This window comes from Ammospiza nelsoni, chromosome 1 (assembly GCF_027579445.1).
Source record: "Ammospiza nelsoni isolate bAmmNel1 chromosome 1, bAmmNel1.pri, whole genome shotgun sequence".
NCBI lineage: Eukaryota > Metazoa > Chordata > Aves > Passeriformes > Passerellidae > Ammospiza > Ammospiza nelsoni.
In genome coordinates this window covers 66593533-66617834 of record NC_080633.1, presented here as the reverse complement: position 1 = coordinate 66617834, position 24302 = coordinate 66593533, and the positions used below count along the sequence as shown (strand labels likewise).

At 41.6% G+C, this 24302-nt stretch overlaps 2 protein-coding genes across 6 annotated transcripts in view; one reads left to right on the top strand and one right to left on the bottom strand.

Annotated features, from left to right (window-relative positions):
• Positions 1-291: 291 nt before the first annotated feature.
• Positions 292-7689, bottom strand: GCM2 (glial cells missing transcription factor 2). Its single transcript, XM_059478313.1, has 5 exons — positions 7629-7689; positions 6119-6371; positions 5617-5729; positions 4029-4154; positions 292-3775 (listed from the first exon to the last, which is right to left on the bottom strand). The coding sequence occupies exons 1-5, from the start codon at positions 7668-7670 to the stop codon at positions 2891-2893; spliced, it is 1419 nt and encodes a 472-aa protein (XP_059334296.1). The 5' UTR covers positions 7671-7689; the 3' UTR covers positions 292-2890.
• Positions 7690-7793: 104 nt separating this feature from the next.
• Positions 7794-24302, top strand: part of SYCP2L (synaptonemal complex protein 2 like) — a 29357-nt gene continuing 12848 nt past the window's right edge. Inside the window, exons 1-22 of one of the 5 annotated variants that reach the window (XM_059477381.1) lie at positions 7794-7840; positions 8482-8544; positions 9302-9367; positions 9846-9983; positions 10071-10190; positions 11393-11497; positions 12783-12807; positions 14201-14286; positions 14420-14508; positions 14609-14643; positions 15346-15488; positions 15981-16033; positions 16396-16441; positions 17218-17310; positions 17400-17460; positions 17886-18034; positions 18845-18905; positions 21125-21243; positions 21616-21688; positions 21848-21893; positions 22526-22571; positions 23488-23576. In XM_059477381.1, the coding sequence (XP_059333364.1) occupies positions 9344-9367; positions 9846-9983; positions 10071-10190; positions 11393-11497; positions 12783-12807; positions 14201-14286; positions 14420-14508; positions 14609-14643; positions 15346-15488; positions 15981-16033; positions 16396-16441; positions 17218-17310; positions 17400-17460; positions 17886-18034; positions 18845-18905; positions 21125-21243; positions 21616-21688; positions 21848-21893; positions 22526-22571; positions 23488-23576 (1601 nt within the window). In that variant the 5' untranslated portion in view covers positions 7794-7840; positions 8482-8544; positions 9302-9343. Of the gene's footprint in view, positions 7841-8121; positions 8203-8481; positions 8545-8847; positions 9004-9301; positions 9368-9845; positions 9984-10070; positions 10191-11392; positions 11498-12782; positions 12808-14200; positions 14287-14419; positions 14509-14608; positions 14644-15345; positions 15489-15980; positions 16034-16395; positions 16442-17217; positions 17311-17399; positions 17461-17885; positions 18035-18844; positions 18906-21124; positions 21244-21615; positions 21689-21847; positions 21894-22525; positions 22572-23487; positions 23577-24302 lie in introns of those variants that run through there. The other 4 variants (XM_059477389.1, XM_059477374.1, XM_059477365.1 and 1 more) reach the window with 4 other exon arrangements.

Below are 24302 nucleotides of genomic sequence, written 5' to 3'. Positions count from 1 at the left end.
TGCAGCTGTATAAACCTACAATGAGGCTTTCAATTTTAGCTTTTTTTTTTCCTCTGTCTTTTTACAGAAGCTCCTATTGCCTTTACATTTATATATTTTGAAGAGAAAAACTGTCTACAGCTCTAGACTTTTTCCATCTGATTTTTTTTATCTGTAAAAGGTAACATACAGCTAATCTCATCCCAGACACTTGTATATGAGAGGAATCCAGGTGAAGAAAGAATGCAATAACCTTTAGAGCAGTTTTATTTGTTGTACTTCTCAGATGATGCAGCAAGGTGATCACCACCATAGCTTTCCACTGTGCTTAAACAGCTGTCATGTTTATTATAAAATAAATCCACACTCTACAAGTAACATCTGAACACAATTGGCTGCATTTTCTTTACTGGTGTACAAAGTTCTGCTTTAAAAGCTATGTTTAATTGGATAGCATAACAATTTAAGCATACAACTACAATGACAATTTTAATACCAGTAATGTAAGCAGCATGCAACCCCCACAGCTTGTCTGTTTTAATAGCTAGTAGTATTTTAATAACTTGTGCTTGACTTGTGGTTGGCTAACTCCTCTAAAATCACTATAAAATAGAGCAATTTACAGCTTTAATATTTTCCTTGATTTTCCAATCTGCAGGGAATCTTTCCAGCTTTTTTAGTCATTTTGTTTTGCCTTATTCCCCTCTTATACTTTTCCCCCCTTTTAAACTTACAGGACTGTAAGCCTTGATTATTATTCTACACATCAAATGCCTCGATATGATTTAGCATACAGCTGAGAAAACCCAGTTCTGTAAACAGGCATAGTGTTATATACTCATAAACTCTAAAATTTTGCATCAGTCTTTCTGGGTAATAACTCACAAACCACCTTTTTTTTTCTTTTGTAAAGGTTTTTAAGTAGGTGGGCTAATTATCAAATTGATGTTTTTCACCTGAATCTCTTCTTATCAGTAATTTAAAATACTTGGTAGAAGAATTACCCTAAGAGTTTAACAAAAGCTAAGGGAGATATACAGAAAGTACACTAGAGTTAAAAGACAAGGTAAGCTTGCTGCAGGTGAATTAATTTAGTCTTTTTGTGAATTCCATCTTTGTCTGGCTTGAATTTTTAAAATGCTGAACAACCCACTGCTGAAACAGGATGCTATTAACTAAATTCCTATGGGGCTCAGTTTCACATCTCAGACTGAACACATTTATAAAAACATGGTTTCCATTAAAATATAAAAAGAAAGAAAATATCAGAAATACATCAGAAATAACTATTTTTAAAGAACTGTTTAACTGTTCTTTGAAAATACAATTTGCTTACTAATTTAATGATAGCTTCAGTGCATAGAACCTTATAATTCTAACTAGCCAGCTGCTCACATTACTTTACATGGTGCCTCGCTTTGAACTGTGATTTCATTTATTCAAAGACTACAGTACTATGCTGCTTCTGAAAACACAGCAAAAGTATACATAAGACAGAGGTAAAAAAAAAACTGTTCAAAAAGTTAAAGATACTTTGTAACTCAATAACAATAATACCTAAAGAATTTTTTTTTACCCTGATCAATTCTGTGTCTACGTAGCTCCCTTGCTTGGCACACACATTATGGGTGAGGGTTCTATTCCCCGGGACTAGGCAGCTTTCAAAATATCTTTAGTTTTAAACCAGCACTGCTCTGGTTTTTCTTCTTTCCAGATTAAAGAAGAATCAGTTGTTTTAGGGATGAATTTGGGAATGCATTTCTTTACAATTTAATTGATTAGCTCAGTTTGGAGATTTTGTTTTGTAACCTTTCTGTTGGCTGGTTGCTTAATTTTCAAAGCAGTGCTGTCATGGGGAGCTATGTTTACAGAGAGAAAAGTCCTTTGGGAGAGGGAGAAAGACCTGATGGAAATGGAGTGCAGAGAGGCAGCCAGGAAAGGTTTATTCAACACTGACCTGTACTAAGCAGCTGGGATGTTGCATTCCTAGACAAGACCAGTTGTATTCATGGGTCAAGAGAATTCTGCACCAGTAACCAATTGGCCTGACCAGCTTTCCAGGCCCCTTTAAGCAAAAACCAGTTTCACTGTAAATCTGGTTTTCAGGACCACATAAGTTAACTCTGGCAGCCATGTGATGCTGAGCAGGCTTGGTGGGGGTCACCTGAGCCTTCCTGCCTCCAGGCTGAGTGTTACAGGGCATCTGTTCCTGGTGTGGCTGTGCTGGGTTGTCCTTCTTACACAGAAAGGCTGGGTAGTCTCTACTCTTGATACAGGGGATCAAAAAGCAACATGAATTTAGCAAATTTAATTTCTCAGGTTTCAGGTTTTTCATTTCTCGTTTCAGAGAAACGTAGTTGATCTTTCCATTCATCAAAAGGATCATGGCAGTTGAATGAACCGTTCAGGTGAATTATTCTGCAAATCGTCTTGCTTTCACATTTATGTTGTTTCTTTCTTTCCCTGCCATTTCATTCCGTTGACTGTAATCTATAGCCACCTTCCTTAATTTTTTTCCATTACTTGATTAGTCTTTTCTTTCTTACAGATGTGGCATTTTCTCTCACAGCTTGAGGCAGGAGTTGTAGCTCTAAGTGGAATGCACTTGCTGTCAGAGGAGGCTGTTAACTTCCAGAGGAGCTGTGCCTCCATATTACCTTCTCCGAGGTGTGTTTTGGGCTCAGTTCCTTGTGCCGTTTTAGAGACTGTGTGGGGTTTCTTTGAAATTAGATGCAAAATATAATTCACTCAGCACACAGCTCCAGAAAGGGGCCTTTGGGAAAAAGCCCTCTTGATGTTTTGCTTCCTTACTTCTCCTCAAATCCCAAACCACTTGGCTTAGCACTCAACATGGTCAGCACAACAATCTGTTCTCCCATCTGCAGGTATTTGCCATTTAGGCACCATTTAGTCAATACTCAGCACTCTCAAACCTTAGGGCCTGGCCTTCATGCTCAGCAAAGCTGCTCCCCAGAGGGAACCCATACCGATAGCTCTCCATGCCCTCAGCTGGTTTGGATTTTGTGGGGATGGAGTCGTGCTGGTAGAGCAACGCTGACTGTATCATCCCAAAGTCTTCCTGAATCTTCATCCCTGAATAGACAGCACCTGAGGAGATGTTTTCTGCCACGTGGGTGTAGCTCTGGATGTTTTTCACGTCGCAGAGGTTGTCGCTGTACTTCAGCGCGGGTGGTTTGTAGGCCTGGTAGGACACCTTGGTGGTGGTGGTGATGACGGTCTGCAGCGGCGGGGCCATGGGAGCGGGGCTGGGGCTGTACCTGCAGGCACAGTCCCCACTGCAGTAAGCGTGGGGAGCACTTGTTGCCATCTGCCCGTAGTCACTCCGGTCTCCGCTGCCGGTTTTCCCCCATGCAGGTTTCAGTCCGTAATGTCTGCCAGGATTATCAAAGCTCTTGTCATGGCTGGTCACAGCGTTGTAGTGAGGCCCGTTCAGACTGAGGGGGTCTGCATCAATGGCAGGGCTGGACAGATCTTTGTAAAATGTTGGGTAAGGGCTTGAGCTTACAAAGGTAGGAACTCCAAACTCATAGCTGCATGGCATGGGCATGTAGATCCTTGGATTTGGGCATTTAGGGTATGGTGATAGCTGGTCCTCTTGGAAGCTGGCTGAGTCATAAGGTGCCTTGTAGAGGTCTGTGTTCGGCAGTGAAGGGTAAGACTGGGCTGGAATTGAAAAATTGGTGTCTGTGAAGATACCAACTCTTTCTGGGCCATCCATGCAGTGAAAATTCTGTAGGTTATTGGTGTAACCACTGCTGTCAGGGTACCTTCCTGTCTGACAAGGAGAAGTAGATCTTTAAGATACAGGAATCAATACTGTCCACACACATATGTCTCAATACTTGCGCTATTGCTAGTTTCAGCCCCAAATTAACAGATGTTGTTTTGTTATTAGCACATGTTAATAGCATGATGTAAAGCTTTGTTTTGCCCTGGCATCCCCAGTATGTGCTTATCACATCTTTTTAATTGACAAAAGAAGTCTTCATTTATGTCACCTTTTTATTTCACTACTGACTTTGACTTACCTCTGAATTTAGAGATCTCTTTTTCTGGGAGTGGTGATAAGAGGACATTTGCTTCTTAGTTGCACTTCTTCTTGCCTCTGCCTCCAGTTTGCTCTCTGGCCGGGGATGGTCATGGACTCCTTTAGCCTAAATTAGGATTAACTGAGAATTAGGTGCGCGTACCTAGAACGGGTTACGGGTTAAGATTAGAGAAAATGCTCTAAGTAGCAGGAGGGGTACTCACAGCATGGTCTGTGGTTTGACACAAGAAAAAAGGAAGGAGAAACTAAACAAGGACAAATTCATTGTGAAAACAAACAAATACAATAAATAATGATTTGGATGTAGGTAGAAGGAAAAAGTGAGGGAGAAGTCAGTGAGAAATGCAGAGTGGATAAAGGAGCAAAAGTGCTACCTAAGTTTGTGACATCCAGGAGTAGATAATTAGAACCAAGGGGAAAAAACAAAAAAGCCCCATAGTTTGGTTGGTTTTCTGCAGTCCAGTATCTCAGTTCTGCCTTATAAAAACATAGATATATGTATAGTATAAGTAGGCTTTAAAGAGGTTTCATGCCACAAGACAAAAAACATCCTCCTAAAGCAATACAACTTCTTGAACAGGACTGAAAATTATATCCTGGAAAAACATCTGAAGATGCTCTGCTATTGAAACATCTGTGAGTATGCAGATCTACATAACTAAAGTTACACTGGCATATGAGGAAGTGATGGACACTACATTTCCTTACTCATTTGTCTGAACAGAGCTACATACAGTCCCTAAAACTAAGTAGGAAGCTAAAAATTCCTTTTAAAACAGTCCTTTCTCAAGCATGAATTAACTTCTAAACAAGGATTTATGAACTTTTTTGATAGTAAGGTTTTCCAGTTTTGCATGTCTGTAAGAGAAAATTTGAATAAGAATAATATAGGAGAGAATCTGGGAATATGGCCAGTTTTCTTCCATTTACTGACTGGAAAACAGAATTCACTGCTGTGTGAGTCAGGGGAAAAAATTATCCAGGAGAAAATGTAATCTCATGGAACAGAAACTTTTTGTTTCATTTTTGTTCCAATGTTGCTAGAAAAGAAAAATCAAGATGAAGTTTCAAATTTCAGCTAAGATTATTTTTTTTTCTGTCAAGATTTTAAATCCTTCAAAATTCAGAGACTAGTTTCACATGAAGTAGAATTTTTATGTTTCAACCATTGTGAATTAAGTAGGATTTTTTTTCCTATTTTAATAGCAAATAAGTATTTGGAAATAACATTGGAGACATCCAGTTGTCAAATGCACCAGGGTGCAAGACAAACTTTTTGTTCATATTTGTGTTCTGTAAAGAGGAGAATTTTACCCATCAGTTTTATTGCGGTTAAAATTGAATATTGCCAGCCCATAAGTACTGCTTTCAGAGAGATAGCCAAGTGTTATTGTTTTATTTGTTCTTATGTTCATACTGAAGAGAAATTCAGTCATGGACTAGACCTCTGTCATGCTCATCATGATCTGTGTTACATAAAAAGAGAGGGGGAGAGGAAGAAATATCTCTCTGAAATCTCTCTCTCATTTTTTGTGTAGTGTGCATAAATACATACAACTTCTTTCTACCTGGAAAAATATTGCTTTTCCATCAAGCCTCCAGAAGTTTGTGACCGGATAGCCGCTGTGTCCTCGGCAAGGAATCAACTCCAGGGCAGAGTTACAGTTGGGGCAGGCTTTCTCTGTGAACAGACAGAAACTGCTGAAGAGATTGTTTAAGGACAAGGATGCTGCCTGAGAGTAAACAGAGCTCAAGAGCAACATGATCAGACTTTTCCAAAATTCAGATTAACATGTATTGTGCAAGGAAACGCAATATAGACTACCAAGCATAGCTAAATGGTATGACCTAGAGCTGCCCACTAGATGTATATGCTAATAATTTAAAGGATTTAAATCCACAGCCCCTTAAATACTTGCAAACAGACATTGATGAAATTTGGAATCAATCAGTCATTGCAATTGTGCCTTAGTCTGCACGCAAGTAAGGGTGACTCCAGCTTGGAAATCAAGCCCGGATGACGGAAACGGGGTCCCCTGGGCATGGCAGCTCTCTCTGGGTGCCTCTCACTTTGTTGCTTCTGCCGAGCCTTGTCGCAGATGGCGGGGCGGAGCTGCAGCCTGGCCCCGCCGGGCAGGGCGCAGCTCCGGGCGCACAGCACCACGCCCAGGCAGGACTTCTTGAGGATCTGGCAGTTGTGGTTGTTGGTGTTGCGCATGGCCCAGCCGCTGAGGTGCCGCTGCGCGTTCTTCTCCTCGCTCGAGTAGATGAGCCGCACGTAGCCATCGGGCCACTCCTGGAAGGCGTCGAAGTGCTTGGGCTCCTGCAGCAGAGCAGGTGGGGCGGCAGGACAAGGCAGCAAGGAGGAGAGCAAGAGAATGTTATTAGTATATTACAACCTGATATTTTGCCTTGTTGTAAGACACATTACAGCAGGGAAAAAGCTTTTTCTATCACGAGCAAAGCAGCAGAAAAAGATATATTGAAATAACATCTCGTTCAGAAGTGCTCTCTAAGAGGGCTAAGGTAGTCTGAGATTCCGTATCTGAAAAGGAAGTCAGGATCCTTTCCTCTTTTGCATCATGACCCATTGTAGCACGGTGTGCTGATACATATGCCTTTTACAGGGAAGTTACCAGCTGTAAGACATCAGCCTTACTCCCAGAATTTACTAACCAGTGTACTATCAGTGTGCTCAGATAGGACACAAGCCACCCTGATCATGACTGCTATTAAGTTTTCCTCGTTGTGGGACAATGCAGCTGCAGGCAGGAAACTGGAAGTTTTAGCTGTGGAATGCCTTCTTAAAATGCATCTAATATGATTTGAATAAGGCTTTTCCCAAAAAAGAGATAAAAATTTAGCCATTGCAAATATACTTCCAATATATGTATAGTGGCACAAACAAAAAGCATTTCAGTTTGGGATTTCACATCTTTCAGGAGTTCATTATGAAAATGTAATTACCAGATGTATGAATGAAGATTTTAAACTGCAAATATTTATAATGCAGTACATATTTAACATGCGTATGTACTGCATATGGGAGTAATCCCAGCAAACAGAATGGAGCTACCAGCATTTACAGCATTAAGACATTCATGAAGACATAACAGCATGGGCTTTGTAAACTTACATAAACTCTAAGATGAAAAAAGTTGCAAATTAAAAAATGCATTTGGAACTCACAACTGGACAAAAGTGGAGTGCTCATTGGCATTAAAGTGTTGCATCAATAAACCAAAGAAATAATTAGATAACTTGGATAATACTAGTAAACAGTCAATTCAAGCTTCAATTCAACATTTCTTGAATGAGGAGGAGGAGGGACAAGATTGTGCAAATGGAGCCACGGGTTGCTCTAGGAGTTCATATCCAGCTAGGTAAAGCTGTGCATCAAATCCATACTTTCATTATAAGTGACTTCATAAAGGTTACAAAACAGCACAAAATGAAAAGAGAAGTAAAGCAGACGCAAAACAAAGTTTTGCTTAGAGCGAAGTTTGTTCTGCTGTTCCCCAGCTCCGGGTTAGATCTGGACGGAGACTTTCCCCGATCGATACCTCCCCGCCCCCGGTACCTGCGGCAGTTTGGGGTCGTTGATGTCCCAGGTAAGCTTCATGGCCGACAGCGGCCGTGGGTGGCGGCTCCCGCTTTTTTATGCCGTCGGGGCGTCGCCGAGGTGTGGGCGGAACAGCAGCACCATCACCGAACCCCACTGCGGCCCCGGGTGCGGCGGGAGCTGCGCTGCCCCTCCACGCCACAGGCGGGTCTCGCTACCCTCACCTGGAGGTGCGTGACGGGGGACGGATGCAGGGGTTGTGCACGAATCCACCCCCCAGCACTGGGGGCCGCGATCTCGGCAAATTTGAGCTGGATTTGGAAGTCTGACCCGGCATCCGCGGGGCTCTGCCGCTCGCTCCCGCTGGTGGCCGGGGTGCTGAGGAGGGGTAATGGGGTACCCGTCTCTGCCCCGCCGGGACGCTCCTCATCTTGGATTTGGAGCGTGGCTCGGGGCTGGCCGCAGCTCGTAAAGCCTGCGGAGGGAGGCAAAGATGCTGAATAACCTGCTCTTTGGACGTAAACGAAATCGGCCTTACTTGGCCCGTTCCCCCTTCGCCCTGTGCTCTATAGCACCTGGTTTAAAATGCAAAGTTGGTGTTGGTGCCATTGTATTGATAGGCGCATTTTAACTTATTGAACATTTACAGTTTTTTGTTACCTTTTTATTTTCGAAAGAAACGGCCGATGGGGTCTGAAGTCTGGAACTTTTTGTTTGGTTGGTTTGGTTTCGTGAGCTTGTTTTTCTTTTTATTGTTTTTGTGGTTTGTTTGTTTGGGACTTTTTTTGGAGTGGGGGGATATTATGCGAAGGAAGGAAGGAGGGAGACAGGTTTTTTTCTGTTTCACACACCAAAAATCAATCCACAACAGCCCAGAGACCGAGCCGTTGAACGCCGAGCGCTGCAATCACCGTTTAAACGATCCCACCTGTTGGTAATTATTTTTCTCATTCGCTTCCATCCTCTCTGGTCCAAAGTTTACTGATGCTAGCCCTCAGCTGAGCACGATAAAGCCCACCCGGCAGCAGCGCACGCCGGCTGCGGCATCCCGCGGTCGAGAGCAGCCCCCAGGGAGGCTCTGAGCTCCTGCTTTGCACCCCGCGGCTCGGCCGGGGCTCTGTCCGTGCTGCGGTGCCGGGGTGCGAGGGGCCCGTCCCGGGAGCCGCACAGCTGCGGCTTCTTAGGGCGGCTGCGAACCGGGCTGCTTGTCCTTTTTCCCCCCGCTGCTGGGGCATAGAGTGAGGGCTTGCTGAGGAAAGGAGAGGGCTCGGAGCTGTGGGAAAGGCTGGCGAGGGTCACCCTCCACCCTGAGCGCCGGTGTGCCCAGTGGCGGCAGCAGCAGCGGGTCCCGGCCGCGGGGAGCGAGTGAAGCAGCCCCCGCGCCATGGCCCAGGTGAGCGGAGAGGGGACATCGAGAGGGGACACCACGAGGGGACGTCCCCGGGACTGCCCGCGGCCGCCAGAAACCTCGGGCTGGGAGATGTGGGGGGGGGGGGGGGGTTTGCAGCTTAGGTAATAACGAAGGAAAACCAGCGTTTTGGAAACGAGGGGATGAGTAAGTGGTCTCCAACTCTGGGGCGGAAAAAGTCGTTTGGGTTTGTTTTGGTTGGTTGGGTTTTGTTTTTTGGGGGCGACGGGGGAAAGAAGATTTTTTTTTTTCTGTTTTTTTCCTCTTCCTTTTATTTTTATAGGAAGAAAGAAGTGAAGAACGAAATAGAGATGTGAGTGGCAATATGGCAGACAGAGCAGGAGACTACGTAAGGATCTTTTAAATTCATCCTTATCTTTATTTTACAAATTGTTATTTTATGTATATATATATATTTAAAGGTGCATTTCTTAAATGGATATAGCATAACCCAGAACTTTTTGTAATTTTATTTAAAGTGGGAAGTGCAGTAGTCCTCTTAATCTTTTCTTTAGTAAGTGGGAAGAAATTATTGTAATAGTTGGGGGGCTTACTAACTGGCTGTACTAAATTGCCTCTTTCCTTACTCGGTATCTTTGATGATTATTCTGTTTCAAGGGTTCTGTCTCTTTTGGACATTAAGACTGATGTTTTATTTCAGATGTAGTAGTAAAATGAAAGTAGAGAAACAAACAATAAAAAACAAATAAACAGAAACTTGCAACTTTTAAAATAGCATTACAAGTATTTAGTCATAATTAGTGTTGCTCCAATTTCAATGCCTGCTTATTTTACTCACTAATTGTTTTCTTCCCTTCCCTCTACAGCTCGAATCATTGCTCATTGATGCCTTTAAAGGGAAGGGGTTTCAAAAAATAGACGAACTGCTTCAAGAGAAGGAAGTAGAGTTTCCCCAGAAATACAGTGACTCTCTCTTTAACCAGCTGGACAAAGCACTGAGAAAGGTGAGTACCATAAACAATCTCAACTCTTCTAACAGCCAACTCACAGGGTAGCAGGCTAATGATGCATGGCATTCTGTGTTTCTGTAGGAGCTGGACAAGAATGAATTCAAGAATGTTTCATTGCTGCTGAAATGTATTCAGCTCTACCTTAAAAGTGATCTTCAAGAAGGGAAGAGCTTGTTTATTGAGCAAGGACTGGTAGCAAAGATGAGTATATACTGCATGCAATTTACTAATGTGATTTAAGGTTGTTTGCATCAGTAAAAGAACTCCAAGGAAGTGAAAACTAGATGATGGCTTGTTGGCCACACAGAAACAAAATATTTTTAATAGACTTTTAAATATTTTTAATGTATTTTAAAAATACACATAATGAACTGAGTGGGGAAAAAAAATTTACTCTCTTATTTCTTTTGGTGTAGCAGCCAATTTCATGGCTCCATGTATTACCTGATTTAAAGGGTTGGGTTGTTTGGGGTTTTTTTAAGGTGATAGTAGAAGGAGAGCATTAATTTCTATAAGTCCCATTAGTGAAATGATCTAGAGTTTCTAAATGCATTTTAAATGCTCCAGCAAAATACATTTTGCTAAAATGCAATTGATGAGTACTTTGTGTTTTTATGTTTTTAAAAACTGAGATATTCTTTATGAAGGTCCCTCTCTAGTTATGTAGCAAACTTGATGCATTTAGTCTGCAATTGTGTTTTATCTTCTGGCACTATATTGATTTCAGCTGGTAACAGTTGTAGTAGCAGAAAGGCAATTGTGCTGAAGATGAGTATCACCTGGGCCTAACACAGGTGCTAGGAAACAGCTAACACATGCTCTCTGTTAGCCAAGAGCTAACTGAGGAGTCCCCAGTCCAAAATGTTGTATTCCTGCCTTGCAGTTATGTTTTTCAGGGATACAGTTGCTCAAAATTCCTGTATGGAGATAAATTAATAAATTTTTTCCAGTCTGATCTCTGGACTTTCAGTGGAACATATATTTCTAGTTCACCATTTGTGTGTGATGTTATGCAATGTTTAAAACCCTAAAGTATAAAAAAAATTTACATTGAAAAAGCTTGAAAAAATTTTACAGCGTTTTGCTGTGAGTTGATGTCCTCTAGAAATGTCTACAGTAGTTTTGGTGCCACTAGCAGCATGTGTTGTGTCTGAGCATCACAAGTGGGTGCCTTGGACAAGAAAGGAGGATAAAAGGAGGGCTAGGGAGGGAAGGGGGAAATGGCACTCTTCATGTCCTCCTAGCGAAATTTGAACTCCTTAAAGCCATGTAGCTTTTGACACAGTACTTGACTCTGAAGTTTAAAGAGTAACAAACTCTGTGAGGTTTCCTGCAGACATATATAATTTAGAATGATTAATTCTTCTTCTCAGGTTTTAACTCTTTTTTTTTTTAACTTTTACCTGGTATCTTGGTTTGAAAGAGCAAGAGTGTTTGTGACCATCATCGACGCAAATGAGAATAAATTTTTGATGTTACTGCTTGAGGACTTCTTTGATTCTGCATTGGTATGTTTGTTCTTTTAAGGGGACAGAAGGGTTGTCTTTATTGGATAATATAGCTATTGCTCACAAACAATTTCCTATTAGAAAAGAAATAATTGCATGGACCTGGTGCCCTCGGGCTGAGCCTGGGAAGCAGCCTAGGTGGGAGTGGGTGGGCAGTGTCTAGGAGTGTGCTCCAGGCTGGGATCTGGCTGAGATTTGACACACTTGGGAGAAGTACTTTCTCATTTTCTAACTTGAAGTATTTGTTTTTGTAGAAAAATTTGCAAGAAATACTGATGAATTTTGTAAATAAAGGCTTGTGAGCCAAAGCTCTCTTTAAAACTCACAAGTTACTGACACTGAGCTACACTTCATGTGCAAACGTGTGCTAAGGTGGTGCTGGCAATTTGTTCCTAATCTATTTGAAACAGGTTATTTAATTCTAAAGAATGATTTAACTGGCTTACAACTCTCATTTAGGTTTCAACTTTAAATATCCACGACTTTAAGGGTGTTAGAGGCCTAGTGATGTAGCACTTGTAATAGGAAGAATGCTTTTAAATTTTTTCCCCAAGCTGTTTTCTCTCAGTCTTGTTGTCTGTAGCTTACTGGAACTGTGTCACTTTGTGTATCAGAATTCATATCAATACCTATGGCTCTGTTCAGCAGCTCTGCTAAAAGATATTTGTGCAAAATCAAGCTTCCTTCTTTCTGTACTAACCACTTTGAAATTATAAAATACCCATTTATTTTCCCAAAAATGGAATTTATTTTGAATTATGTCTTCCTGCTACATTTCTTCCACATGCTTTCATTGTGGAGGATGAAGTGTTTTGTGTTATGGCATTATTTTTAATTTTCCTCAAGGGACTTTAACATCCTTCAGATACACATTGTGGTATCTAGTACTGTAGTGTATAATCATAAAATATGCTTTCACATTGGCCCACATAAAAATAAGAGAAGGATGTCACAATAATGTGGGTTTTCCAGGGAACCTGTAGGCACTGCACTCTCAAGAGCTGCTGAAATCCCTGGGGGAATTGGGTGCTTGGCTACCTTTACCCTCCCTGCATATTGTATGATCAGGGTGACCATATGTGACATACCTGGATCAGGTGGCTTTTTCTGATGTGGGTGCACTGGTGTTTTAGGTTATTCTGATGTGGGTATGTACTGGTTTATGTTATTTAGCATCTGAAAGTTGGGGGGTAAGGAAGGCAAGCATTAACAGCTTGACACTTCATGTACTGCTGTTCTTGGGTGGCGCTGTGCCAATGAAGGCTTCTTTTACTCTTTCCATCAGGTCATTTGCAAATGCAGTAATGAAGGTCAGTATTTTTTTTCCTTCCATTCCTCAATATTGTGAATCTTAATCTTGGGAGCGTATTTCTTAATTCTGCATGAACTCTATCCCCTTTCTCTTTTCTCTTCAGCTTCCTACTTCTTCCTCTCTGCAATATATTTTTAAAAAATTCTGTAGCTGATTTCTCTTCAGTTTATTTTCATTAACATTTATATTGGAGCCCAAAATGTTTGTCTGTTTCTCTTTCTTTTCTTGCTATGTACATGCTGAAAAAAATCTGTTTCTGTTATCTTGTTTAAATGGTCAGCATCAAGCATTTCACTTGATCAGAGTAAGTGGCTTCTGAAAGGGGTTCAGTCTAGATAGTCTGTTCTTGCACATATCTTTGTTCTGGCTTCAGATATCATTCCCTTGCTGAAGGCAACCATCTCCACAGAATAATGTGGCAACTCCTTCATCCTTCTGAATTCAATAGAGGGATGTCTGCCTATCTCATTAATTTCAGCAGCAAAATTTTCTGCTGTGGCTGGTTTTATGAGGGGTGGGGGGAGCAGGTGCTTTCAGAAAATATCTGTGACCAGACATCCAGCCTCACAATCCAGGTAAAAATGAAACATTGCACTGTAGGTCAGGTAATGTGTGCTTATTTGTCCTTGTACCCTATTCTAGTAGGAGCAGAGTGGCACAAGCATCTTCTGGTTAATACTTTATTGGTTTACTCTGTTGACTTTGACAAAACCTGTATATTCAGGTTTTCTCTAGTGTTGCAGACATTTTTTCATAGAAATCTTTTTTTTGAGATTTATTCATCTTCTGGGAAGCAGAGGCCCCAGAAGAAGAATGTAAACAATTGTTATCAGCTAGTGTAGAATGCAACAAGTGCAGCAGTGATTAGTCTTCTGTGTGTTTAGATTTGCTAACCACTCACAGGAGAGTTTGTCCTTGCTTTCTGCTAGACACAGAACTTTGTTATTCATTCTTTTCTATTCTATTCTTAGCTTAGCAGCCTCTGCAACTTCTATCCTTATTCCTTTCAGTGTAGTTATAATGTATTATATATCATATATCAATAAATCCAGCCTTCTGATCATCAACCAAAATTCTCATCCACTTCTCTCACCCTAAAAACCTTATCAAGACAGTGTAATACTCTAGTGGTTAGTAATTAGCTTCCCCTTTCTCTGCCTCTTTAAATAGTTACTCAGGTCAGAAGTTAGTCTATCTGGAGCATTTTTTTTTTAGATAGAAGTTACCACTACCCCTTTCTATCTAGGATTAGATGGTTGGAAACTTTGTCTTAAAATGAATTTATAGCTGGGATGTTTTTATTCTTTCAACAAAACAAACTGTTGTTGCTTCAACTATTTTTGTATGGACACCACCCATTTCTAGCTATACCTTTCAAATTATTTTTCTAGGGAAGAAAGAGCTAGTGAATTTATTTTTGCCTGAACTAGGGCGCCTAGTGACAGAAGCAAATCTTTGCTGCTCTCTGCACCTGGAGGTAAGATTCTTACTAGGAGGAGAAAATTGGATATATTTGTGCAAAAGTTTGTGTAATTAGATAAAAATATGTGAAATTATATTATTGATTTATTTCCCTTCATTTTCTACCCCTTCTCTTGTGGGGGTGAAAGGCCTTGAGGACCCTCAACTCTATACTTGACAGTCTCCCACGGGAGGAGAGAAAGAAGTTCCCTCTCTCTGAGGAGATGTGCTCTCTCACGTAAGTGATTTTCCCCTCCTGTTTCTGTACCTCAATACCCTCTTCTCTGCATTAGGAGTTAGTTATTTCTATTTTAACTTGTGGCATTATGCTGTTTCAGGAAAGACCTTGCAAAAACTATACTGGAGGTTGGTGGTAAGTTCTCTAGCTTTACCTCATCTACATGCTTATTATAGATGAATTATAATTTAGGCTTTTGTCAAGAGTTGATTTTTAGGGAAGCAAGTAAAATGTGCTTTAACAAAACATAAATTAAAAAAAAAGTTAAATAAGCAATGCATTAGCTCTTTCTGGTTGATATTAATAATGCATATTGACTAATCAGGCAGGCTAAACTGATTTATGTAGAAAAGTAATTAAGTCAGCTTTATGTATGTGTTTACAGAATATGCTGGCTGTTAGTCCTAAAAAGATTAAATTTGAATTGCTTTGTCATGATACGGACAAAATTTAACTAACGTGGTTAATGGCCTCTTGAGTGAAGTCTTTTTTGTTTTCTCCTAATAATAACACTTCCTAGTGTATTACCATGGTATATGGAATGTAGCCTAATTCTGGTGGGTTAGTGATGAGTCTGTGCTCTCATCCCCTTCCCAAGCACATCTCCCACTCATGTGTTGTGGTTTGCAGTGCTCCATATCTCAGTCTCACTGAGCTGGGGGAGCTGAGGCTGCCTGAGCCAACACTTGGCTGTTAGCCTCCCCTGTTCTCCTAGGGGGACCTGAGGCTGCCGGGTGGGTGTGACTGTGCAGTATAAAATGGCAGGAGTAGCAGGGCTATAACTCTCTGATGTGCCAGAGGGATGATCTTTATCCTGTGCTTATGATTACCCGGCAGATTATGACCTTCAGGTTGCCCTTTCAGAAGCACTTTGTAGGCTAATAATAAAAAAATGGAGGGATGACCTTGTTCACCACTGGTTTGAAGATAAGTATCTTGCTGAAGCTTTCAAAGAGATCAAGGATCGAGAATTTGAGACGGTGAGGGTCCTTATTTTGAAAACAACATACTTGACAAGTGTGTATAGGGGCTAGTTTTGGTTGAGTTAAGCCAGTGTGTCCTTGCATGATGTTCCTACAAAACTGATTTTATAAATGCACAAAGTTATTTGTGGATGGCATGTTTTACCTTTATTTTTTCTTATTAATGTGGTAAATATTAAATGAGACATTGTTAAAATAGCTCCTACTTTTAAGTTATTTTATACTATAAAAAGTAAAATAAAAATATAAATAATGCATCAATAAGTTAATTTACAGGGTTTATATTTGAGTTCTTACTGGTCTTAAGTTGAATCTAACCTTTTGTAGTAAATTGAGAGTTTTTCCCCAGTGGTCTTTGGTGTTCCACAGCTTAAAGCTTTTAACTGGGCAGTAGGGGTTACACAGCAGATATTATTCTACACAATAGAATAACTTTGCAAAGGAGAAATAGCCTGATTTAAAAAAAATAATGTGTCATTTGTCTTGAAGGACTGCAGAAAATTTCTTAATCTCCTAAATGAAAGGCTTGGAGATAAAAGAAGGTAAGCTGGCAACCAACAGAATAAATTGGGGCCATCATCACTGCAGAGGGAATAAATGGAATTGTGAAAAGGGTTGGCTTAAACCTAAAAAATTATTTTACATCACATGTAAAATTAAGCCTTTTTTTAAGAAGGAAATTTTATGGATTTTTATGGTGATTCTTTTGAAAGCAAAATCAATTAAGGTAACACACCACTACTAAAATACTATATTCTTCAGCTTATCCAAGCTTAATTTACCTCTAGAAAATTTGAAATGATTCTTTGAACAATGAGATTAGTAACCAATCTTATTAAAAATAAAATAATTGAAGTCAGACTCTAATGTTGAATGTGTCATGTGAAGTCTGCTTCTCTTCCAGGGTCTACTCATTTCCTTGCATATCTGCTTTTGCTGACATGAATGAGGTAATAGCTCTTAAAGCTCTGGCACCTTCCTTACAGTGTTTTATGGCTGCTGAAATGTTGCTTTCTGTGGTAAATTTTTGAGCCTTTTTTCCCCCACCTCTTTTTCATTGAAGAGCTCAATTCTTGGAGTGTAGGGTGTAACCTGCTGCTCTAGCTGGAAATTTTGCTTGTTTGTCACTTAGCTCCCAACTTAATGCTGCTGACTTTGCTGTTGTATCAGCCAAGTGATAGAGGCAATGCTTCTCTTCATGGTGATGACAGAAGAGAGTTCTAAAAAGAAACAGGTGGACAGGACAACACTGAGTCCCCTGGCAGAGCTGTTTCCAGACTGCCAGAAAACAAGATTAGCCTGATGCCTCTGGAGAAGAGTTGCAGAACCTGCACTTTTCTTCACTGGTTTTCTGTTGAATAAACTGTGGCACCATTCCTGACAGTCATATTGAATCAAACCCATGTAGATGGAAGCTGATTCCACAGTTTGTGCTTATTTCAAGTGCTCAGAAACAGAGCTTCCACAGCTTCTTTCCTGGCACAATCATGGGAGCATTTGTGCATTTCTGCTCCCATGGCTGAAGCAGAGGCACATCTGACACGGGTGTGGTTGGGTGAGCAGTGGGCTGGCTCACCCCACAGCATGATCTGAACTCGTGTTTCTGCAAGGTGTATGGATGTTTATGTAGGGTAATGCCTTCCAGTTTTCTCTCACTAAAGAAAACTGACTGATACAGCAGCCATGGGGCTTTTAGGGCAACAGCAGTGCTGCTCTTCCTCCCTAGGCAAAGAAGCCATCGGATGAGAAACTGGAGGAGTTTTGGATTGACTTCAATGCTGGCAGCCAGAGTGTGACTTTCTATGTGGATTGTGATGAGGTAACAGCAAAGCCCAGGTGGCCTTGGGTTAGCCTAAGCCAGTGGGCACTCCCTCAGCCCTTCTGACACAATGCCTTTGGTTTTCAAAGGGACCTCTGTGGGACTCTGTGAGGCTGTCAAAAGAAAATGTCAGCACTTACAGTGTGAAGGGTAAGATTTTTCCCAACATTATCCTGTTTGACTGGGGGTCCATGAGACACACGGAGGACACCTGAAATCCCACCATCACGAAAGTGTTCCTGCCTATTCTCTTCCCTCTCTGCCTTGTCCTTTGGTCATCCTGCACTAGCTCTGATTGTTGGACAGAGTGTGGGCCCATTCTGCACAATAACCCCCCTTCCCTACCCAAACAGGACACCTTGAGGTGTCAATTTGTTGGTGTCCTGGGGAACAGCATAACCAAGACTCAAAGGGAAAGAAATGAGCAAACAGAGTAACTGGAAATATACATGCAAGATGTAAAAGGCTGTTTTTAAAATCCCAAACAATTACTCAGACATCTTGGGATTAACAGAAAAATGTCTTGATCTAAAATAAATGTAATTGATTGTTTGTTTTTTTTTTTTTTTATGCAGAGAAGGATAGAAAAAAGATTGTTAAAATTTTTATGAAGATACCCACTGCTATTAACAAAACAGAAGCAGTAAAATTCAAACTGGTTTTCAGTGATGAGCTTGAAATATTAGCTGTACTTAGAAAAGTCCTGGGAGATGAAAGACTGATGGTAAGTTCTAATATGGGTTTTTTTTCTTAACTATATTGTACACTGGACAAAACCATTCAGGTTTGTGGGATTTGTGTTTTGTGCTTTCTTTATTTGCTCTGTGTCTCTTTACTATATATTTGCCTTCCCACTGTGGATTTATGACACTCTACATAGAGAAATTAGGTGTTTTAGGAAAGAAGTTTTGAGATACTTGAACTTATGGTTTAAAAGCTGGCAGGTTAAAGCTATTTTTTTAATTAATTCCTTGTGTTATAATTTTCCTGAATTTCTGAAGTAGAAAATTAAGCCTATGGGATTTAATTACATAACTTTCAGTATGGACATGCTCTTATATATGGCTCCAACTGTTACATTGCACAGGATGAGCAAATTGTTACACAAAAACCTGGAGGTGTGCTGAAAAAAACAGATCTTAGACTGACTTTGTAGACAGGAGTTCAAGACAAAGAATAAAGTACTTTTAAACCTCAAGGTTTTTTATTAGCTAATGTCAAAACATAAATTGTGTGAGATTTTTTTTTTCTTTTTTCCCCCAAGTGTTAATATAGTTAACTTTTGTTTTGTAATTCATTCACAGTCTGTAGTGTTTGCTGAAAAGCTTACATGACAGTAAATAAGCATAATATAGTGGCTGCCATTTGCCCTTAAAGGAGCTAAGATCCTTCTAAATTATCAACTCAATTAGTATCCACTGATTTGTTGCTGGCAATTAGCAACTGTTAGTTTTGTGTTAAGTAGCTGACTTTACTAGATAAAGACTACTTTTTGTAAGACCCCTTTTCACATGAGATTAATTCATACCAACAGATATTTGAGTCTGAAGATGAGATTGTCCATTCTGGGAAGGAAGCTATGCAGAATGAAGCAGGTGATTTTTTTTTTCTGGGATGTTTTTTCTTTAAATATCTGTTTCCATATTATCATTTTCACTTGTAGTCCACAGCTTACAGTTAACTTCACTTAAAATAAGGAAAAAAAAAAAAAAACAAACCAAAAAAACACCAACTCCGCAACAAAAACCAGGCCATGCCCAAGCTCAGTCTTGTTCTGTTCCTGCCTTGTTAGCTTGGTAGCTCTGCTTGTGTCAGCTGCTGAGTCCCTCTAGCCCAGGGAGTGAGGACTGGGCACCCTGGCCATGTGCTCATGAAGGCAGGATCTGTGTGCTGGCAGGTGGCCTGCCAAGGCACATTTCAGCTGCTGGCTGGCCTCTGATGTGCAGGGTGTGCAGAATGTTTCTCCATCTGCAGGTGTGGTGGGATGCACCCTCCTGTCCTCCCCTCTGGCTTGCCTGATGCCTGGTTTCTGGTTTGGCCATGCCATGGGGTGGCCTCTGGCCTCTTGAAAGCACAGGTTCTCTGATGGGCCAGTGCTTGCACCTTGGTACTTAACAAGCTCTCCTCTGCACAGTGCACATGGTGGGGCAGCCTCCACTAAAGCTTCCTGCAGGGAGGCAACTTCTGGTTTTTCTGAACAAGGTGATGTTCAGTGAATGATGTGCTCCAGTTCCCTGGCCCCAAGTGCAGTGGATGATGCCTTGGAGGTGCCTGGAGCTGTCATGGAAGAACAGCTGGGGGAGCAGAAGTGCTGCAATCCCTATTTGTGGGTAGAGGTGAGCAGCAGCCCAGCTCCTCTGCAGGAGGTGACCTGCTGCTGTAAATACCTTGTGCTGCAGGGCTGTATCTGTCTGTGCCCCAGCTACAAAAGCAGCTGCCTTAAGGCAGAGCAGGCCCTTAGCTGCACCTGGAATAGCATTTATTTCTATATTCTCACCACCTACAGCCAATGCTTTGTGTTTCCTTGAACTGGGCACATGAAGTTTTCCATCATCAAATGGTGGTGTTCCTGTGCTGCTGCCAGTGAACATCTTCTGCAAGGCATCTTCTTCCAGGATCATTTGACAGAGTTTTATTACGTTCTAAATTCAGGAGTTGTTGAGGTAACTTGGAGCCTGAAGTACAGATTTCTGTGTCTGACCCAAAGGGAGGTCTAAGCCCAGCACTTCGCAAGAAAAAGAGAGAGTAACTCCTTTCTTTCCTTCTCATTAAATTCTTCTGTAAACCCCCACAAACTATAGGTCACAGCCTTAAGGAAAAGCTGCTTATAGCAAAAAAGCAGGAGGTGTATGTGATCAAAACTGGTGTTAAACAGGAAAAGCTTCCTCAGCTCAACTTTGGTATCAAATTTTTGGAAGGTGTGGTTTGTTTTTTTTTTTTTTTTTTTTTTCTGTATGGTGATCTTTTAACTTTGAAGGCTGGGATTTGCTCTTGCTCCAAAACTGGCTGTATTTCAGGTTTTAGAGTGATTACATTTTGTGTGGATCCTTTCTTGGTGTTAACTGACAGATATTTCCACGTCTTCTAAGGGTGTGAAATCACAGGTCTTCCTACTGCTATCACCCACTGTCTTGAAAACAAGTGAAGTTTGAAGAGTTCTTTGGATAGCTGTCACATTCTTTCTGTTAGAATAGTAAAAAGAAATTTTTATTTTTTAATTTCTTCCAAGTTCCTGTGCATTTCAGATTTCTCCATACTTGAAAGAGCCATTTCCACCTCTAAATGTCTGGGGCAGTAACTTCTTCAGTAGTCCTTCCCATTTTACTCCACTTACAGCCTACAAAGAGCTATAATGGAAGTCCTCCAGCTTGTGGAGATGCAGATGAGTACTTGAAGCAGTCAAGGAGGATAAAGGGCAGAAGGTAGTTAGTCTGCAGTGAAACAAATTTTGCAGTACCTGATAGAGATTCAGTGGAAGAAAGCATAGATGGTGGAAGATCGCCCTACTTTAGTCAGACACACAGGCTTGTTCCATGTCTTCCAGAGCTCAGGAGTCAATGTAGCAATATAAGGAGCAAGATGATAAACTTGCATACATTCATCCAGTACTGATGAGCCTGTTTTTTATTTAGCATTGCAATTCTTCACTGGGTACTTTGAAGACACTTGGGTTTGTTGTGTTAAATGTGAGTTTAAGATGTGCCTAAAGGTTATACTGCTGCAATTTATGCATGCCTGTGTGGGAATGGAAAGAAGGGGCAGTGAGTGTGTTCAATTGCTGCAATGGCATTCTCCCCCGGTTGCTGTTCTGCAGAAACACCTGTGCCCTCTAACGCACAGAAGAGGAAAGATCTTTCAAACTCTGAAAATGTGGAGACTCAGAAAGACAACTCAGCCTCTCAGCACAGACAGCAGCTAACAGGGACTGTAGCAGTAAGTGTGTGGTGTATAATGGAACAGTCATTGTTCCCCTTTTCCCTTCTTCCAGTCTGCTTTTTTTACAGGTGTGACTAAAACCTTCTTTTAAAGAAAACTGGTTTGTGTCTATTCAGCTCAAATACTTACCTCCAGAGCTGCAATTTTGGCAATTTTTTTTTTTAAAAGAAAAAAAATTGCTTCCTCTTGTAAGAGGACAGAGGATGCTTTTAGTGAGAAACCCATAATATCACCTATATGCAGCTTAAAAGGTTTTTATGTGTGGGCAATGGCAGGCCTGCCATGCAGCTCTTGCCACAGGCTACCACTGAAACCCACACTTCTTTATTGATCATATGCATGTTTTGTTCATGGTTTCATGTCTCCAAGCAGAAAATGGTCAACTCTGGTGTTGCCATGGTTACAGTGAGCCAGCAGACTGACCTGGAAGATGCTAACCAAGGTCAGGCATGGCTCCCTTCAGTACCTTAAGTCCGACCCAATTAAATGTCACCCAGGTGACATGCTGAAGGCTATGATTTTGTGGGTCTTACTGCAAAAAATAGATCAAGTTTCATAGTAGCTTCAGAGGGTAAAACTATAGTTTCCTTGCTTTCTTCAGAAAAAAACTCCAAAACTCCATCTTCAGGGATGAAAGCTAAGCCTAGGTGAGTGTTTCACTGACAGAAAGTTCCAAAGTGAGTTTTTTGTGGCTCTTTTGTGTGTGTGTGTTTGGTTTTCCCCCCCCCTGAGGTTTTAATGCATGCAACTTTGAGGTTATTCCATCAATTATTACATTGAAGATTCTGTTTTGCCACCTGGACATCAAGGCTGTTTGCCTGGAGTTGCAATGCTTTGGAGTTGCTGAACAGTTTGGTTACTAGATTGGCAGCTGCTTTGGTGTGACTTTTTTTTCATCATGGATTTAGTCCAAATGCAAGGTGAGCCCACAGCTGATTTACAGACAGTTAAACCTCAGCTGTGAAACCTGAGCTTGCCCAGTGTGGGATTGTTCCTTATGGGCACCATGACTTAGTGGAAAAGTGATGTGAATTTGATTTCACCTTGGCTTGAATTCACCTTTTTATCCCAGACCTTTGCAGGACAGAATTCCTTGTAGTTAAGGAGCTGGACTTATGTAGAGCTCTTGATTACCTTTCTTCCCTATACATTAAACTGTTGCTTTGGTGCTAATTGGTCCAAGTTTGGGGTTTCCCCCCCCCCCCCCCCCCCACTTAGTACTTCACAAACATTTTGATCTTTAGATGAGCAGCTCCTTTACATGTCCTCTTGTCCCCAGTGAGAAGCCCCTAGAAGAAGAACCCATGGATGAGCAGATACCAAAGGTATGTGTGCCTTGGGGGTCCCCCTGAGAGAAGAGATAGGAAAGAGATTTTCTGGTGGAGCTGCAGAAGAAAGCTGGCATGGGTTGACCCACCCATGGCTTTGAGCAGTGTCCTGAGCCCCCAGAGTGTCACACCTGATGTGCTGTGCCATTTGGCACCAGGAGTGAGCTGCAGAGGCACAGCTGCCAATCTCATCCTGGAGGGGCCCAGCCAAGTGATTCAAGTTCACTGGAGTTTATTCAGCACATCCACAGCCCCAAAGCAATGTGCAGTGCCTGTGTCCAGGAGTGCAGGGGTGTGTGGGACATCCTTGCATGTCACAAGTCTTGCACACCCACCTCAAGAGGGAACTTTTGCTTCCTGAATGGAGACACGTCTACAGATGTGTTTATTCAGATTTCTATCTGGACTCTAATGACTCTCCCATGTAGGAGCTTACAACTTGGGTAAATTACCAAGTAACTGAGAGTCATTTGTAGTTGCACTTGGAAAGTTCTATTGGTGTGTCCATGTATTAAATAAGTAAATGCACTATGTGAGAAAAATTAAATTCCCAAAGCAATATTTTTGAGTTTGGGTACTTATATAAGAAATCACATTTTAGACTTGTTCTTGGGTTTACATTTCCAGGTGCTAGTTTCAAATTTTTTTAAAAAAATTATTTTTTACTGGCGGTTCAGTTTTGCAGCACTCTACAATGAATCCAAAGATTTTGAGCTACTTGCTCTCCCCCCACCCTCCTGAACCCCCAGTTTCAGCTCTGTGAATCTCATCCTTTGTGGTAGGAAAGTACCACAGGCAACAGTTGCACCTGGAAAATTGCTGTAGAGGGAGGAGGGAAGTTTACTAGCACGCCTTTTCTCTGCCTTTGGCAGGCTCTAGAACAAGAACATGACTTTGGGTATTGTTGTTTCAGATCCTGCAACTCTCTCCTTTTCCAAGGGACGTTACCAGCAAAAAGAGAAACAGGAGATCGAGTTTGGCCAAGAAGAGGGCTGAAGGCAGGTATGACACCCAAGCCCTGTGCCCATGCAGGGACTGGTGTACCAAATCATTTTACACCTTTTCTAGCACTCAGGGAGGAAGAGTGTCCCTATGGGGGGTGGCCTGACTGTACCTAATGCAGGCAGAAAAACAAAATGAGGCTATGAAGGGTCAAAACTTGTCTCTGTAGGACCCTTTGGGTGCCCAAAGTGATAAAGATCTCAGAAGCTAACCCTAGCCTGCCAAAAATGCCCTCTACTCCTGTGATACTATGTCATGGCATGTTGGCTTTTTACTTGCCCAACCACAATCCTCCAGTGAGCTGAGTTCTGAACACCACCTTCTTTCACAAATATTTAAGTAATATTGTGCCAATTCCTTGAAATCATGTTTCCTAGGGTTTCAGGATGGCTCCTCTTTCAAGTTGTCCCTTTCCCTTGCCCCCTCACATCTGTCTGTTTGCATTTGAGGCTGGGGGCACTGCAGGAAGAAGCACTTGAGGTTTTGGGGGCTCTATGCAACCTGTAGCACTAAAAGTCTGCCTTGTTGAGCCTTCCTCCTACACTCTGCCAAGTGTTGTGTTCAAGTTAATGCCTGCTGCTGAGCCGGAGGGCAAATGAGCTGTGTGTGAGGATCTCTGCTCCTGTTCTGGGGCTTCCATGGGAGTCCTCCTTCAGCCCGCAGTCTCTCTGCTCAAAAAACCTCCCAAAACCCCAAGTGCTTAGATGATTTTTGACTGACTGTAGG